Below are 18,569 nucleotides of genomic sequence, written 5' to 3'. Positions count from 1 at the left end.
GCCAACCAATTTCACTCCAACCAGTTGCTTAATGAGAAGCCAATTCTGGCTGTTAATTAAACCTGTTGTTTAATTCCATGGCTTGCTGCTGCTCTCATTCTACCACAGCAGACATTTCCCAAACTGTTGATTTTCTGTTTCTGATTACTGACCTGAGAGATCAACATTACCAAGACCATCACCTTTCTTTATGTTCAGATAATGTGCTTAGCTGGTCACCTGTTTGTTCATTTTGTGTCAAATTATTGTTTGGCTGCTAATTAAGGAAAAAGAAAGAACTAAAGGGTCTTAGCTGAGTTAATTAAAACTAAGGCAAAAGTTAATTAGCAGCAAAACAGGTCACTAATTAAGAAGGTGGTTACAATGAAAACCTGCAACCATTGCGGCCCTCCAGGACTGGAGTTCGACACCCCTGGTTTAAATCCTTAAATTCCAAACAGCAAATCAACATGAATAGATGGTAACGGATTTGTAAAATTCAGATACGTGATGATTTTAAAAGGACTCTCACTGTATACAATCACACAGACTAAGTCCAGGTTTTCTTAATCTGCTAGTACCCTGCTTTGTAGTCTACCATACATGAAACATTTCAGGTTTTTTAGATATTAGGAAGTTTTTCAAAGCACAAAGAACCAACTTCATATGCAGAGAACCTGTCCCAGAATTAAATGGTTCTTTGTCAAGCAATAGATCAATGAAGAACCATACAACCCAGCAAAGTACCATGAAATGCCTTTAAGGAACCAATATTTTAAGAGTGTAGGCCTGCTTATCAAAACATTGGGAGGAGGGAAGGACCAAGAAGAGACGTCATGGCAGTTTGCACCATAGTCTGCTTATGCACAATGCAAAAATAAGGACGAGCAAAATAATTGCTACTAGCCAACCCGCGGCGTAGCATACGCCGCATAATTATTTATTGATGGGTGAACACTTCCTGAAAGACACAGTTGTCCAAATGGGGTGGGTTTGAGGATACGACTGTGAGTGAATGAAAAGATGGAACTCTGGAGAGAGCAACATACAATTGTCCGTGACTGAAAACTGGTTTTGGCAGATACAGGCATATCTTTTTGAAAGTTTGGCCCTGTGCCTTATTGTCATTGCAAAGGTCAATCTAACAGGAAATTGTCTGCGTGTAAAAGTAAAAGGCAAATTTGAATCTGATGGGGTCAGGGATATCCGGGGAATAAGGACAGTTTGTGAGGTAGCAGCTGCGATAGTTTTACACTCCAGTACATTGTGGTGAATGCTGGTAACAGTCAGTCTAGTGCCATCACAGAGACTTCTTGCTGGCATGAGGTTTCTGAGAAGCATGACGACTGAACCAATTTTAATTTTGAGTTTATGCGGAGGCATGCCAGTGGGAGTAAGACTATTAAGAAATTCTTCGGGGAATGAAAGTTGATCTGCGGGATCATCTGTGACGATGGAGTCAACGCTGGTGAAAGTTACTTTAACGGTAGGGATAAGTTTCAGTACTTGTTCATTAAGGTGTAGTGAGTCTTTGTTGGCGACGCTTAATATAGCTCACGTACTGAGTTGTTCCAGAGTCACAGTTGAGAAGTCGATGTCGCCATATAGTTGTTGAACGGGATCAGAAATAAAAGGAAAACAATGTGAAGGCAGTGTCACAGGTGTTCCGTTTGTCCCGTCTCCAACATCGAGGAGCAAGCCTCGAGAGCGAGGGTGGACTCGGGAGAAGGGTTAGAGTTGGTGGGCGTGGCTCTGTAGTGCGTATCCCATGGTCTCTGTTTTGCGTGCCATGGTCGGCTGCTTAGTGAATTATATAGATAGGCATAAAATGAAGTCCAAGGAGGTTAGCCCAGATAACCAATTCAGGAAGAAGGGAACTCAGAATTCAATTGTGGGTTAGAAATTGTTTAGTAATGATATGGAGTTGTCATTCCGAACTTTTTTATAGAACATTGCAAAACACAAATGTGCTGCATTGGAGTATAAAAAAAATACCTGCTACATTGGACATTGAGGTGTGTGTTCCTTGATGTTGCTCAATAACGTTTACACACTGACCAGCCCTCCAAAAAAGGACTGCTTCATGTCTTACATCCAATAGCCCCGAGTATCCATCAAGTGGACTGGACAGGTTTACAAATGTAGGGGCTGACATTTACTTATAGTTAGAAATCTAAACTCTGAAGAAACTAAAAGGAGTGAAGCAGTTTTACACAAAAAGACAGATGGTGAATGGCAGCCAAAATTGGGGTTTCTCAAATAGAAAACACCTTATACATTTCATTTTCAAATCACAAGCTTAAATTATTGCTTGTGAAATGGGAGCTTTTCACTCTAGATAACCAAAGAAATTAAATTTATAAAACGGTGGTGCAGTGGTAGCGCTGCTGCCTCGCAGTAACAAGGCCTGGGTTCGCTTCCCGGGTCTTCCCTACATGGAGTTTGCATGTTCTCCCCGTGTCCAAAGACATGCAGGTTAAGTACATTGGTGATCCTAAATTGTCCCTAGTGTGTGCCCTGCGGTCGGCTGGCACCCTAACCTGGAGTTTGCTCCTGCCTTGCGCCCAGTGCTGGCTGGGATGGCTCCAGTTGACCCCCGTGACCTTGTGTTAGGACATAGCGGGTTGGAAAATGACTGACAGACAAAACAATCAAAGGAAAACAATTGAACAGATTACACAGTGTAGTGACTGCATATATTAATTGTAAGCTATGCAATATCAAATAGTTCATCGCTTATGAAGCAATCACATTTGTAAAGTACATCTTGAATCACTTTTCTTGCCAAGAAATGTTTAAAAATATTTATTTTGATTTTGCAGCTTGATGTTTCAATTCTTAAACAGATAACTTCAAGCTCAGGGTTTTGATTTAGTCAAGTTTACTCAAGAAAACATGATACTTGCCTTCTCAGTTGCTTCCAGTAACAGACATAAATAAAAATAAATGATTAAATAAATAAACAGAGTAAAGACAGGTTAAAACTTACACAGAAATTCTAAAATATTGACATTATTTCTGCCCGCTGCTATACTATCAGACAATTCAGTGCTTCCACCCAACACCCCAGACAAAACACTTATACTCTTTAGTTCGCTCTGCTGTTTCTGTGCAATGTACATTCATTATTTATCTATCTGTTAATTAATTCACTTATTTATTTTGTAAGCAGGGCCGGATTTTCCTATAGGCTAACTAGGCTTCAGCCTAGGGCCTCAAGATCAAGAGGGGCCTACATTCAAATTGTTAGTAAAATTAAAATTACACTATTCTAAAAACAGTGAACACTAAAACACTGAACCGAAAATAAGGAGAAATTCTACGCATATGACTAATAAACAAACATAAAAATGTATTGGTTAATCACAGTAATGATGTATTTTATTATCTCTCATGTAATTTACAAACTTAAAAATGGAAGGTGAAAGGGCCTCATAAGTGGAATAGCCTAGGGCCTCTTTTCATATAAATCCGGCCCTGGCTGTAAGTTTCATCTAAGACTTTATTAACACCCAAGGGGAAATTTATCTAATCTCATTTGAAAACAGATTCTTTGCTAACTAGGTCTAGCAGTTTGATAGTGTGTTTTTTTTTTTTTTAACCTAAAATGGATACATGAAACAAAAGTTATGGAAAACTCTACACTTCCAGAAAATTTTAATTACCCCCAGTATTCTGTATTTAAAAAAATTGTACATCACAAACGTCTTTTAACATCTGTTTGCTTCTTGCATGGCTGTTAAGAAAAATTGCTCTGGACACCTTACTGCTTTCGGCCCACACGTTTAAAAAATGAAGGGGCCAGAATGGTTCTTCAGTGCATTGCCACATGGGAAACTTTTTTTGGTTCCTAAAAGAGCCTTCCACACATGATGGTCCCAAAAAGTATTGTTAGATCCATAACAGTGACCTTAAATAATCATTAGATGGTAATATATTTGTAAAATTAAAATATGCTTCTGAATTTAAAAAAAGAACATGATAAGTTCAGGTGTTATCAGTTAGTATCCTGCACTAAATATTAAGATTTCATATTATTATTACTTATTATGTGACTGACGTCGTCATCCAAGGCGACTTAACATCCGAGAGATATTAATTATTTACTTTTCTTTCTTTCTTTTCTCTCCCAGTTGGAGCACAGGTAGGTGAAGTGACTTGCGGGGTGTAATTAGAGGAATTAGAACCCACAGCCTCCAAAGCCTTAAGCTCCTGCCTAACATGTTAGGCACTTTTTTCAAACCCAAAGAACCCCTCCAAAATGAAATAGTCCTTTATGAAGTAATGGTTCAACGAGGGACCACAACCCAATAAAATGTCATAAGAAAAAAACAAAACAAAACAAAAAAACAGCTACTTTAAAGGTGTGGAAGACACGATAGCGCAGTGTTCAGCGCCTACACCTCACTGCCCCGTTCGCCCCCTCTTGGCGAGGTCTGCGTGTAGTCGCATCCCGTGACCAGTTCGGTTCGGTCGATTGGCCAGCCGTGTTAATGTCTTGCCACGAACTGGCATCTCACTCAACGCTGTATCTTTGATGCCGATGCAGCCATGATCTTCGTTTATTGCAAGCTTCCCCACGCTGTTCACTATTGGGCAGCACGGTGGCGCAGTGGGTAGCGCTGCTGCCTCGCAGTTGGGAGACCTGGGGACCTGGGTTTGCTTCCCGGGTCCTCCCTGCGTGGAGTTTGCATGTTCTCCCCGTGTCTGCGTGGGTTTCCTCCCACCCGTGGGTTTCCTCCCACCGTCCAAAGACATGCTGGTTAGGTGGACTGGCGATTCCAAATTGGCCCTAGTGTATGCTTGGTGTGTGGGTGGGTGTGTTTGTGTGTGTCCTGCGGTGGGTTGGCAACCTGCCCGGGTTTGGTTCCTGCCTTGTGCCCTGTTTTGGCTGGGATTGGCTCCAGCAGACCCCCGTGACCCTGTGTTCGGATTCAGCGGGTTGGAGGATGGATGGATGTTCACTATTTATAAAAATCGGAATAAAAAAAATTAGCAAGATATTCTTTTCAGTGAACAAGCGCACTACACAGTGATGTGTTAGTCTTTAATTTGATCACAAAAATTTAAACTGTTGACAATTGCAGGCCGATCATCATTTCGTCATTTAAATAAAGGAGTCGGAATTTCCGTCACTTTTGTTATAAAATTTGTAATCCAAAACCCTGCATCTGCACCAACAAAGATGCGCAGCATGCGCGTACTCGGCATTCGGTGCCAGGGGCCCCGGTCACGTGCCTGCGCGTACACCTTTTTTTTTTTTCTTTTTGCCCCGAAGCTTTTAACGGATTTCTTCATCTACTTACGTCTGCTTTACACAAGTAAAAAATAATGAAACCTTTACACGAAAAGATCAGTCACACCAATCATATCCACCGGTAGCTGTAACACATTATTGGTTAAGGAAGTGGGCTGCCTAAAACATGGGAGCGATCGCGTTTTAGCGGGGTTACGTACTAAAGTAAACTAGCGTGAACGTAACCTTTTATATACGTCAAACTGTACCAGTTTCTTTGCTGAATAGCAGTTATCAGTACATCGTATGTGATGCTTCATCCCGAATGTGCCCAGCCTATGGCTGGCTCCTGCTTTGCGCCTGATGATGTTACCATTGGCGCTTGAACCGGGTTAGCAAGCAGGAGTCGATAACGAATGTATTAAATAAAATGAACAGAAAAAATAATATACTCAATCATCATCATAAACATTCATATTAAAATGGAGTATTTCAAAACATGCGACACTTTGACGTTGTTTAATTGGCGACTAAACTGGATCGTTGTGAAAAACTGGAGTAGACGCACGAGACAAAATGCGGTAGGGATGGCACAATAAAAGATGAATTTAAGAAATTTTCAAGAATCACAAGGATTCTGAGCAAGTCGTTTAATGCACACAAATTGTCGAAATATATAAACAGTGTATTTGAATTTGTCCTAACTCTTAAGAACTCGCCCGTGTTAAATGCCCTGCCAAATAAAACATCATAACATAAGGCACAAATTTCATATTAGCCGTAATTGTTTTATAATACACTATAAAGAGTTGCTCGAGTAAGGAAAGTCAAATCTATTTCGCAAATTGACGATCAAGAAGGATCCCGCCACATCAGAAAATCTCGCCAGTTAAGGACAAAATCGGGGCGCCTTATATGGGGTATTCGCAGTGACGATGGCACGGAAAGGAAAGTGCGGGTCCAAAAAAATACTTTCTTTCACCCGAGTCCACGGCGTGTGTCAGAGGAACCCCGTATAGATTTCTCAGGGCCTTCGATTTACTCGCGAAGGGCTCAGTGACTGTAAACCGGCACAGTGGAAATGTGGCGTCTGCATAAAAAAGAAAAAAGAGAAACCGGAGAGACGTTTCGCCTTGAACTTTAAACAAAAAAAAAAAGTCTTCTAAACTGGCACTACGTGCGGTTTCTCGTAGAACGATTACTTGACAGAAAACCATTTCATTCTGTGGAGGGTGCTTTGTAGATAAAATTGGTTCTTTAGGCTTTGAAAATGTTCCTAACAAGAAAAACATAGAAATCTTTAAAGTACAGTAAATCGCCTAGCAGGCAACAGATAAAGAAAATCTAAACTTTGAGTGATTGTATGCAGTATGAGTCGAAGAGCCACTTTTCTACCTTCAATGTTAATGAGTGTAGCTAAGTCGCAATGTGTACACTCCCGTTTTTAGGTGTTAAAATAACATTTTATACAGAATACAAATTAACGGGTACGCCAAATCCAATTAGTTATAAGCGCAATTGTTTTTTCACTTGAGGCACGATAGTGTACAATTTGTAAACGAAAAAAAAGTCATTATAAACACAAACATACAAAACACTGGATTCCTTAATAACCCATTAATCGTATAAAAGAAGTAAGTGTTGCGCATGTGCCACAGCGCTTTTGTCGATGCCACGTGACGAGACGCGAGCTTAACGGTGCCCTGACTATGGTTGAGTGCGCGCCGTCGGTCATAACCTGACCCTCCACGATTCGGACAAATGAATGGCATTGCCAAGACTGTACAGGTCGCAATCTGTGGTAAAATGTCAACATTTGATGACAGTTTACCAGTTTGACATTTTGCAGTCAAATATGAAGTATTCCGTGGTTTCATTCTCTCTCTTTTTTTGTGTGACCCTGATAACGAGTTACATACACATTGGCACAAGTGGTTTTCAAAACGTGTTTAACTTTTTACATCGTGTACCGCCACTGCATTAACACATTCACTACTTGTCTGCATGGCTTGACACTGATCAAGCAACACAACTGTTTGTCTTGCACGTCTCGCAGTACTCAATACATATTATCAGTATATCCATTCACACATGCTTAATTAACATTTCAGGTAGGCTGAACAAGTCAGCTCCGCCAAGAAAAGCAACTAGAAACCAGCAATCGACTTCCCTTAATGATCAGATCGATCAATTTATGTAACCCTCCTGACACTGAGGGGTCAGTAGGCTACTCTGTATCACGATCTGGTTTTATGGAGAGAGAGAGAGAGAGGCGCGGGGGTCTTGCTGTGCCATTCAAGGCTTCTTGCCCCATTAAATCGTAAACTCCACACACCTGCTCTTTTTTCCTGAAATCACGTAAAATGTGTTCAGAAATGATGGGTGTATATTATGGAACTTGAAAATGGGGAAGGCACGAGCGTCAAAAATCACAAAGTTTATACATTTTCATTGAGGAGAGAAGAGAGAAAAATGTTTCGGTCAAATCTGTTAATCAAAGAGCGACATTCTTTTCTGAACCGCATATCTAATAAGGAGTCGTGAGGGCCTAGGCTCATAGTGGCTGATGATTTGGAGGCTGTGGGTTCACTTCTGCCACTATTGGTGTGCAGCAATAGCGAGCTTTGATTTAGTCAAACCTTTGGATTTTTTAATAACTGAATATGTTCGTGTTCAACTGCTTAACATGGGCCATTAAAACGTGACACACGCATTCTATCAACACAAACAACACATTAAAGTTTTATTAAAACTCTGCAGTGGTTAATAGATTATTTTATGAAATGAATAGGAGTTATATTCGTGGACTGAAGTTTCTGTGTAATCCTAAAGTTACTTCTTATGGTGTATTGGAAAAGAAAAAAATGCTTTTGTGATGGAAGGGTGGGCTACAAGTTTGCAGTGTATCAAAAAAGACAATAAAATCATCAACAACCACAAGAAATCCACATTCAGTAAAAAAAAAAAAAAAAAGTTTACTAAAAGTCTTTCAAAATTTACAAAGTTGAGGATCTTAAAGGTAAATATCATACTTTTACAAATACAGGACGGTGTTGTACATAAAACTTCTATTTTAGGTGAAACCAAACTAATGCAACTGTGTACTGTATAGTGAAAAAGGTCGTAGCGTATTTTGAGTATAAAAAGGGTTGATTTTTGACTAAGATTAACATAAAATAAGTGAATAATGATAACAGTCACTGAGACGATAATGTCGCTGTTTAAAAAGAAATAACCCAACGAAGTTATTTCAACGTCATTTAAGTATATTAAAGAGACACTTAAGAGATTTATTACAATATAACTACAAACAGCTATAATTGGATTCAATTAGAAAAACTATTAATCTCAGGAGAAAATTTAGATGCATAAAAGAGCAGAAATATATTATAAAATATGGACTCAGGGTACAAATAATACAATCAATTAATAATTAATGTATATTGTGAAAAAACTGCAAAACCAAGAGTATGTGCATTTAGTTGGGGACGTCAGGAGTAAGCAAATGTGATCATTTTAAATGAACTTAAATTTCCTCATTAGTTTAACTTTTCTGTGTGTGTGACTAAAAGCAAGTCACATTCAACCCTGCCTATGCTTCAATTGTGAAAAACAAAAGAAATGTGACCAATGGGACGTCAAATGTTGTAAGTCGCCTTTCATAAAGGCGTCAGCCAAATAAGTGAATGTAAACGTAAATGCAGGGGTTGCAAAGAAGGAAGTGTTCGCAAAGTCTCCGTAAACTCCATTTGCACGATGCTCACTCCGTCACGTCAATGTACATCACTCACTCACTCACACAAACTCTCAGATCAGCTTTTAGAAGTTCTATCTGCTTTCACTTTATGCGGCCTCAGCAGCTACAGCGCCCTGCCCAACGCTGTGTGCTGACGTCCGGGACGCGCGCGCGCGCGCGCCTCGTTGCCTTTTATGGCACCGGTGACATCAGAACGCGCCCGAGTGTATCTGCTTAATAAATTAGCGCGCGCGCTCGCTCGCTCTCTCACAGTCCTTTCGGAGAGCAGCTGCAAGTTTACTTTGTCGCGAGGATCCCAGGGGCTCCGGCAGTAAGGTAGGACTCCAGGATCGTTTTTGGCTCTTTCGATGCCAAATACTTGCTTCAATGAATTTTCTGCAATTTGTATCAAAGTTAACAAAATTAAAAACAGCGATTGAACTTAATTTCTTAAGTACCGCAGCATATTTATATCTAGAGGTTTTCCCCTTTAACTGCTTTTATATTGCACTGAAAATGAGTCGTCTAAAACAACGGAATAGTTCTGCCCTTTAAACCACAGTTTTATAAAAGCGATGCCAAGGAGTCGGGTTAACTTAACGTTTGCAGCTGCGCTTTATACGAGGATGTTTAATAGAATTTTGGAGACAGATAGCCAGATGCCGAGTGTGGACGGGACGCCAGTCTGTCTTCGCGCACACGCACTCGCTGGTCACCGACATCAAGTGACACCTTAACACCCGAGTCCGGTTATTTAGGACGGTTTCAGCTGCCCTGATACGAGGACGAGGAAAATGGACGGACTGATTTTCACAGAATTTGAACACATCTGTCTTTAGATTGTACTGCTCCGGCGGGGCACTCACTTCAACATTATGTTGTGAGATTTTTTTATTCACAATGAAACATATTATAAGCATATTTTATATACAGTTTATTTTCCAGGAGAGTGTCATGGGCAAAGAGAAATCACCACTTTACATTTCATTTTTCTAAATTATTCGGTCTTGAGATTTTTACCTACACAGGTACATTTTTACTATAAAGACGTTTTTGCCAAATGGTAAAACTCAAAGTAAAATAACTAGACATTTGAAAAAATGTTAGCCAACACACATGTATATAGTGCCCTCCAGCAATACAAGTGATTCCACTTTGCGTGTGAAGGTCTGTTAATTGTCAGAGGTTGGGACTGACCCTCCAATAAATAATCAGTCCGCCTGTCGAAACGTTTCGAAAGTAAACTTCAATTGGTGCCTTCTCATATCCAAATCAATTTAACTCGGTATCTTTGTATAAATAGCCATAAGAGTATCTGGCTTGTAACAAGACTATGAATCAGAACTTGCACTCAATAATTGAATACACCGCCCCCTTGGGTCGAACCGTCTGCGGGTGACACCATGGACAGTACAGGAGTCTTTTCTCTCGGTCACACAATGCGACTGTAAAGCGCTTTATCTGCTTCAAGTGTGTAGACGTGTTAGAATAAAGGGAAATGCGAGGGCCTTTTTTAAAAAAAAAAAAAAAAAAAAACTTTATAATTTCGGAGGTCTTGCTTTTCCTGGTAAAGTTTGCAACACGCTCGTCTGATCCATTGCAGTGCTGCATGGCGGGGCGGGCACAGTCAACACATGCCTTGACTTTTTATCTTCACCTGTTAACCAGGTTGTGTGGCATTCCCATGAAGGCAAAGAGAAAAGATGCTCTCTTAGTCATAAAACACAGCTGGCAGCGAATTCGAAATAAAAATTTAAATTCAAACGTCCAACCGCGTCTTCCGTTATATTTGCTGTATTGCTGCCAGGGACTGAGATTTTCTATTTCATTATGATACATTTAAAGTCTTCTCAGATAGTTAAGCAGAACACGTCTGATCCATTGCCCAGAACTCTTGATGATTTTCTTTAGCATCTCTTATAATGGAAACACCGGCAACGCAATTGCTAAAATCGTCCTTTTCAAATAAACAGAGCACATCTTGTTGGCTCCAATTAAAAAAACAAACAAACAAAAAAAAAAAAAAGATCAGTAAAGACGCGGGTGGCACACTGCTCGTTCACTCTTAAGAAATAAAGGTGCCCAAATGGTTCTTCAGAGTGATGCCATACTGGAACCAGTTTTAGTCCCCAAAAGAATCATCATCAACATGAAGGATCCAGAAACATACCTTCATTTATTTAGATCTTATGTTCCACAAATGGACACTATAACAGATGCTGGAAATACCATTGGGTTCGTGATTTTTAAAAGAATTTTAAAGATTTTAAAAGAACTCTTTCTGCTTGCAGTTACAGGCTAAGTTCAGGTGATTTCGATCAGTCAGTATCCTGCTAGGTAGCCTAAAGTTTCCTGATTTATTCAGATATTAGGAACATTTTCAAAGCCCAAAGAACCCGATTTTATATGGGGAAAGAACCCTTCACAGAATGAAACGGCTCTTTGTCAAGCAGTGGCTGTACGAGCAATGGCGCATCCCGGTGAAGTGCCATTAAGGGCCGTTATTTTTAAGAGAGTACTTAGCGAGACGCAGCGCGGACCTGAAAACGGCGCACGCTTACTACTTCTATCGTCTTGTTGGATACTGTGAGGAGAATCCGGCTTTTATTGCACTTAGTTTTTAAAACATGTACCTTCAGTACAAAGATATTTAAAATTTCATTTACTTTAAACGTTTTAAAACTTAAACGAGGCAGTTTGTCTTTATAGGGAATTTAGAATGGCATTCGATAGATAGATAGATAGATAGATACTTTATTAATCCCAATGGGAAATTCACGATGGATCTGAAGAAGCCATAAAACATGTCGGAAGGCCATTATCAAAAAGCTGCTTGAGGCATTACTTTTCATCACTTCCACAGCTATTACATACTCATTTATGTAAGTATGCAGCATTACCTCGAGATCAGAAACTTAATTCGGCAAAGAAGTAAACTTCAGCAATTTGCTTTGTAATTTCTTCATCAAATGGATTCAAAAATACTTTCGACCATGATGCTGTTTATTGGAACTGCAGATTAAAAGGAAACTCAAAATTGATTATGAATGTGCATAAGAAGAACAAATTTTCCTGCTATTGTACTAAATAAAACGTGAAATAAGACAAATGTATGTTTGCTTTCATAATTAATAACTAAACCATAATGGTAGCAAACCCGTTAGACGTAATGCAATTTTGAGCCGTTCTCTTACAAATAAAAGTTCACATTCTTCAGAATGATACCAAAGGGGCCTCATTTTTGGTTCCCAGAAGAATTATCCACAGGAAGGTTCCAGAAAGACTCTTTTATTAATTTATATCCGTAACCAGCACCATGAATAGATAAGTTTTATGAAATACCAATGAGTTTCTTATTTTAAAAGGACTCTTGCTGCCCTAAGTTCAGGTTCTCTTGATATGTCCTGATCTTGCTATAAGTTAAATATTTCTGTTTTGCCCACATTTTAGGACGCTTTTCAAAGCCCAAAGAACCCTTCCCAGAATTTTTTTTTGGTCAAACAATGGCTCTATGAGGAACCACAAAACCCCAGTACAGTGACATTTTAGAATTGTTATTTTTAAGAGTGTATAGTCACATTCTTTTTTTTGGGCTACAAGGAGGATAAAAAAAAAAGTTTATTTAAAATATGAACTTGACTAAAATGGTGGGGACTGGAGAAGAAAGATGTTTCAGCATTTTAAAGCAATAGGGAAATTCTTATCTCAAATCATCTGGACATTCTAATGATGGACATCAGAATGTATGCATTTTGATTTTAACAGGGTATGCAGGATTAAAAATGAGGAAAAATGAACATTTCACAGCATCCTGCTCATTTGGAGCTTAATGACTACAAATGGAGTTGGCTGGGTAGCACAGTGTATTGTGCTGCTGCCTCCCTGATCCAGATTTCCTGAGTTCAGATCTTGGTTAGTCACTGTCTGTGTTTTGCATGCATTCCGTGACATCCCAGACACTTGTAGGGTAGGTTGATGGATTACTTAAAACTGGTCAGGTATGAGTGACTGGTTGTTACAGTATGTCATGCGATGACCTAATGTTTCACCCAGAGTTGGTTCCTGCCTTGCACTCAATACTGCCAGGACAGGCTCCAAACCCTCTGATCCTATTTTGGAGTATGCAGGTGCTGAAAATAAACATTAAGATTTACTAATTACATATACACAAACTTGTCTATTTTTCCCCCTCAATCAATCAATGTGCTCTGACTAGTGGAAAGTATGTCTCTCATTGTAGGCTAATTAAAATGGCATTTTAATTAGGCTTACACTATCATGCATGTGAACTATCTTTTAAGACAGCAGATAAAAGAAGCGCTGTATCACATACATTTTTTTAGGATCTCAGATCTCTTCGTTTCATGTAGGACTTAAGCTTTTGAAGCAGAACCTGCACTTTCTATGCATGTGCCGTAAATAGCACAACTGGAAACAAGCAAGGCAAACAAGTGAGATTTACTGAGTATACTAAGGTGACAACTTCAGACAACACTGAGGAGGCAGCTACACAAAGTTAATTTGTATATTCGACAGGATTTATTCCCACTTACAGTAAAAACCACCACTAACAAATTCCTGTATTACCTCCCAGTCACTAATCAAGGGTCTAAGATGAGACTGAACCCAGCATCCTGATCGCTGAACTGGCAGAGAACCTGCTTTCAAATGACTTACTTGGTTAAATAAGATAAAAAAAAATGCAACATGTATCCATTAAAAGCAAGATATTTTTATTATATGCAACCATTTAATAATATTCTCTCAAGTTAAAATCATCTCGGCAATGAGATATAACTGCTGCTATGCACCTGATATAATCATCTGATTACATTTAAAACAAAAATCAATAAAGGCAGAAGAAAAGATTAAGTGCATGAAAGTTTTAAAAATGTATCGGCCAGTTATTTTTATAAACCAGTGAGTGATTTCTTCTGTGGGACTGTGGATTGGGGTGCTGCCCAAAGGAGCTGGTGCCATGCTTTGATTTCTGGCTGGAATGCCTTCTGTGTCAGGTACGCTTGTTCTTAGCTGGCTTGTACGGATCTTTTTCAGAGTCACCCAAAAACATAATCATAATGTTAATGTGCAAGAAAACATTATCTGCATGTGCCACTTTTTAATCAGAGTTGGATTCAGATCCATTTAGCTTTAACCAGAAGAAAAACTAGTTAACAATGGTGAAGAAATGACGTAGAGAGCTTTAAAACATTTTTTGTGTATTTCAGTTATGTAATGGCATTATTTATAAGCCAAATATAAAAGTGTATCAAACACAGAATTGATATCTAAGACGAGCATCACTGCAACTGATGCTGCCAGATATTTTTCTCAAACTCTCAGATAAATACCACGGTCATACCTTAGGTCAAAATTGGGCAAAGCTCGTCCAGGAGTTCCACAGAGATTGGGGGGCTTTATTTTAAAACAGATTCTTCATATTAGGTAAACCTTTGCTGTTAACTGAGCCTGCTTGTTTAATCGGACACAATCTCAGAAATTATTAATACTGTGGGATTTACTTTTCTGTAAATACAAAAAAAAAGTTTATTTTCAGATCTGTTTACTACATAAGTTAGAAAAAGGACAAATTTAAGAGTACTCCAATTTTCTGGGCCACACCACTTGTTAATCCTCTAAAATGTACACTGATGGGGACTACTGATGTTGTAAGAATGAACGCATGACTAACATATTCAATTAAATGAGACAACAGTTCAATTAACAGCAGAAACTGACTTCAGATTTTCATAAAGACAGTTCAACATTAAAGCCTGCAAGCAGACCAAGACTGCAGACCTAGGGTTTCCTGCTCTTGCTTTAGAAGGTGGCAGAAATGTTGAAACCCAGCCACTCTCAGACAAGTCACACTAAAATACTATCAGAATTGATCATTACAAAAGGAAGTTTCTTTCCATCAAAAAGAAATTAGAAAACATTTTGCATACTCCATAGTAGAGCTTTAAAAGGTTTATATGCTAATGTTCATTTTAATCTATTAAATAATCTGTAATCTAATTTCTTGCCAAATTACAGTTTACATTTCCCTCTAATATGTTTTGTTACAGCTCTTTTTCAAGATTCAACAAGTTCTTGACCACATTTGTGCTGGTACATTAGCATACCTTGATGCTGAAGGACAAGCCACATATGTGATTATTCTCATAATGAATAAGAGTATTTTAGAAACCAGCATGCATAGCTCCACCGATTGCTACCTAGAAAGTGATGAAAATAAAATGCTTTACCCTTGCCTTCGAAGAAACCTGTTTGAAGACTCTTTGGGCGCCTATCCAAACAGTTCCATCATTTCACAGCTACTGCAAAAATCTATACATAATAAAAGGCTTGCAGATGATAACTTTTTCTACCTTTCTGCTAGTGCTCTTCCAAGTTCCACCACTGCAGACTGTGGTGTAGAAGACAGAAGCAGCAGTTCTTCCAGAGAAAGCACAATGGAACCACTTTCCCCAGAAAGCCACCTCTCCAGTAGTGAGGGTGAGAGGCCGATAAATGAGAACCACCAAGCTAAACGAGCTAGAGTTGAGAACATTATCAGAGGAATGGCTGCTTCTCCAAATGAGCAGAGTCCTGGTGAAGGAGGAAGGACTGACCCATTTACAGAGGTTAGAGAAAGTTACAGAGAGAACAAGAGGAAACAGAGACTTCCACAACATCAATATAACTCATATGAGACTTCTGCACCCAAGAAATGGAACAAAAAAGAGGATGAATGCCAAAAGTTAAAAGAACAGCTACAATCCATGCAGAGACTGTTACGACAACTGCAGGAAAAATTCTTCCAAGTTTATGACTTCAGGGACTCCACTTTTAATGAGCCAGAAGGTGGAGTCTCCACAGAAAATTCTGGTGATAAAAGGTGCAAGGTCCTTACTGAAACATTCAGCTCCACAGTGAACTGTGACTATGGGGACAAAACAAACAAATCACAGATTCCACAGACGGTTAATTTTCAGGCTAGCAGTGGTGTTCCTTCAGTGCTGGATGACGCAAACAGTATATCAGAAGTCCTAAAATATCAGCTATCAAGAGCAGTGAATGAGAGTGTGGATTCAGTCTTAAAAAGTTTCTCAAGCACCTTTTTTAGACAATTATCTCAAATGCTTGATATACAAGACTACACAACAAGCAGCACATCTTCAACTGAAAACAACACGGAAACACCTTGCCCTCAAACCCAACTGAACACCGAAGAAGCTTTCAAAGTTAGATATCACGACTGTTACAATGCTGAAACATCAGCTAACGAAGACCAGAATGAAGCACTATCTCTCGTTGTGCGAAAGACTCCTGTGAGCCAAGAGGCTAGACCAATGAATCAGATTCCAAAAAAACATTACCTTCCTCAAACTGCCCTTCCTATGAACTACAGCCCTGTCGTACACGAAAATCAGATTCTTGAACATATTCTTAAGTATGGTCCTCACAGGAATTTTTCAAGCCTTCAGTGTATCTCCCCAAGCGTGGATAGGTCTCCACCACAGTCTGTAGATTTTCCTTGGGAAGCTATGAAGGTGAAGTCAAAAGTCACCTCAACTCACTTGGCTCACCAGTTACATGAAAAAACACTAAGTCAAGTCCCAGCCGGGAGCTTGTGTCTTCCTCATGTGAAAATGGAATGTGCAGACCCTCAAAGCCTGGCAGATCGCAGTCCTTATATGTCACTGAATATATCCTTTACAGAAATTAATTTCTTATGTTAACATATATTACATTAGTTATTGGAAGGGAAGGTACAGTATTTAATACTTTAGTTGGGATGTGTCATGTCTTTTATTTAAATCTGGCTTCAGGAGGTCACACTTAGTGTTAGCATTCTTCAGGGATCTTTGGGTAAAAGTGGAAGCAAATCAAAATAGGCATGGAGCAGAGTTGTAGAAACATCTTTTTAATTACATATTAAAAGTTTAAAAACAGATTCAAACACTACACAATAACAGGGCAACAATATAAAAGAGCAGGAAATATACTAGAAAAAATATCTAAAATTATACAAAACAAGCAGAAGCACAAAGCTGTTACATCATGCAATAAACACTGTAGTATGGAGAAATACAGTCCTCCTGGACTTCATGGGGAAATAATGTGTATCATTTCCTATTGTTCAATAAACAGAAAACATCCCAAAATGAAGTGCAAAGAGGCTGTTTGACTCATACGGTACTGTTCAGACAATGTCCAGGATAGGCTAGGGGTGAGAGGGCAACGTGCCTTCTAATTAGCTGATCAACTACATCATCTTCTGAAACTGCAGACAACAAAATATATTTTGTTCATATAATATTTACACATTTTACATTTCCACAGAATCTTTTAATATGTGAAATCACACACCACATCATTTAAAAACTAAGCAGGAACAGTTAAAATGCTTATCCTTATTATATAAAAAGTCATATTAACCACAGCAGGCTACAATGCTCAAATGTTACTTTTCTAAATTAAGTCCCTGTATGCAAAGCTCATGTTTACATTGAGGAAAAAGGCATACTTTGCATTCGGCTAATTGCCGAGTTGTACAATAATATGGTTTCTTTCAGCCAATTTGAAATTGTTGGTAAATATCATCTTTGAAGACAGATGTAAACTGACAAATACAATAGTAATTTCCTTACCTTCTTTTTGCTACATAGTGAAAGCTGCTTGCCTCAGTAGAGCTTTTAGAGTTGCAGGAGCGCCAACATCAAGGAGACCTTTCACTTTGATCTCAGGCACCCCAAAGAAAATTACAGCGTCTTCTTTAATCTGAACACGTAATGACTTTAAGTCTGGAAAAAGACAAGTGAAAAAAGGAATTCAGAGCTTTGATAAGAAATTGTTTAGAAAAGAGGTGCATTTCAAAGGCTTTCAGAGTATTTATTTTCTATCTAGCTTTGCTTTAACAGTAAAGGAGCCAGACAACACAATAGTCAAACCATATCTTACAAAAACAAAATTCAGAGGCGTATGCACTTTGGTCATGATCAATGCTTTAGGGCCTATCTGTGTTTATCTTTGATAAGACAACACCAAAAACAGCAGCTCTCATCACACAGTATTAGGAAGAGTGTAGTGTTAGATATTAATTGGCTGAAAGCACTTTGTGATGAATAATAAAGTACGTGCAGAGAGGATGGAGCTGGGAGGTGGTGAGGATGGTTCAGGGGGTTTAGTCCTGCCTCTTCCTCATTCTGGATATCTCACCTTGTGATTATTACAATAGTCAGTAAGTGAACCGGTATCTTACTCATTAAATTTGATACAAAAATCAAATGTATTTAAAAAAAATAAACTATTTTATTTCACAGAATAACTTTACTATTCATTAATACAGAAGGTTGTGGTGTTGTCACAGTAATAGATACAGTGCATCCAGAAAGTATTCACAGCGCATCACTTTTTCCACATTTTGTTATGTTACAGCTTTATTCCAAAATGGATTAAATTCATTTTTTTCCTCAGAATTCTACACACAACACCCCATAATGACAACGTGAAAAAAGTTTACTTGAGGTTTTTGCAAATTTATTAAAATAAAAAATCTGAGAAATCCCATGTACATAAGTATTCACAGCCTTTGCTCAATACTTTGTCGATGCACCTTTGGCAGCAATTACA

General features: G+C 38.8%; 2 protein-coding genes across 3 annotated transcripts in view; one reads left to right on the top strand and one right to left on the bottom strand.

Annotated features, from left to right (window-relative positions):
• The first annotated feature begins 9,236 nt into the window (after window positions 1–9,236).
• The window catches only part of prox2 (prospero homeobox 2), a 29,300-nt gene continuing 19,967 nt past the window's right edge, over window positions 9,237–18,569 (top strand). The window contains exons 1-2 of the mRNA XM_028821189.2: window positions 9,237–9,287; window positions 15,020–16,642. Coding sequence (XP_028677022.2) covers window positions 15,119–16,642 — 1,524 coding nt within the window. The 5' untranslated portion in view covers window positions 9,237–9,287; window positions 15,020–15,118. The remainder of the gene's footprint in view (window positions 9,288–15,019; window positions 16,643–18,569) is intronic.
• ylpm1 (YLP motif containing 1) overlaps window positions 16,911–18,569 on the bottom strand; it is a 139,963-nt gene continuing 138,304 nt past the window's right edge. The window contains exons 19-20 of one of the 2 annotated variants that reach the window (XM_051920190.1): window positions 17,588–17,740; window positions 16,911–17,220 (exon numbers count right to left, since the gene is read on the bottom strand). In XM_051920190.1, coding sequence (XP_051776150.1) covers window positions 17,598–17,740 — 143 coding nt within the window. In that variant the 3' untranslated portion in view covers window positions 16,911–17,220; window positions 17,588–17,597. Of the gene's footprint in view, window positions 17,221–17,587; window positions 17,741–18,569 lie in introns of those variants that run through there. The other variant, XM_051920191.1, reaches the window with a different exon arrangement.

This window comes from Erpetoichthys calabaricus, chromosome 16 (genome assembly GCF_900747795.2).
Source record: "Erpetoichthys calabaricus chromosome 16, fErpCal1.3, whole genome shotgun sequence".
Lineage (NCBI taxonomy): Eukaryota > Metazoa > Chordata > Cladistia > Polypteriformes > Polypteridae > Erpetoichthys > Erpetoichthys calabaricus.
Note: the sequence above shows the minus strand (reverse complement) of the source record. Positions and strands in the feature narration are given on the sequence as shown.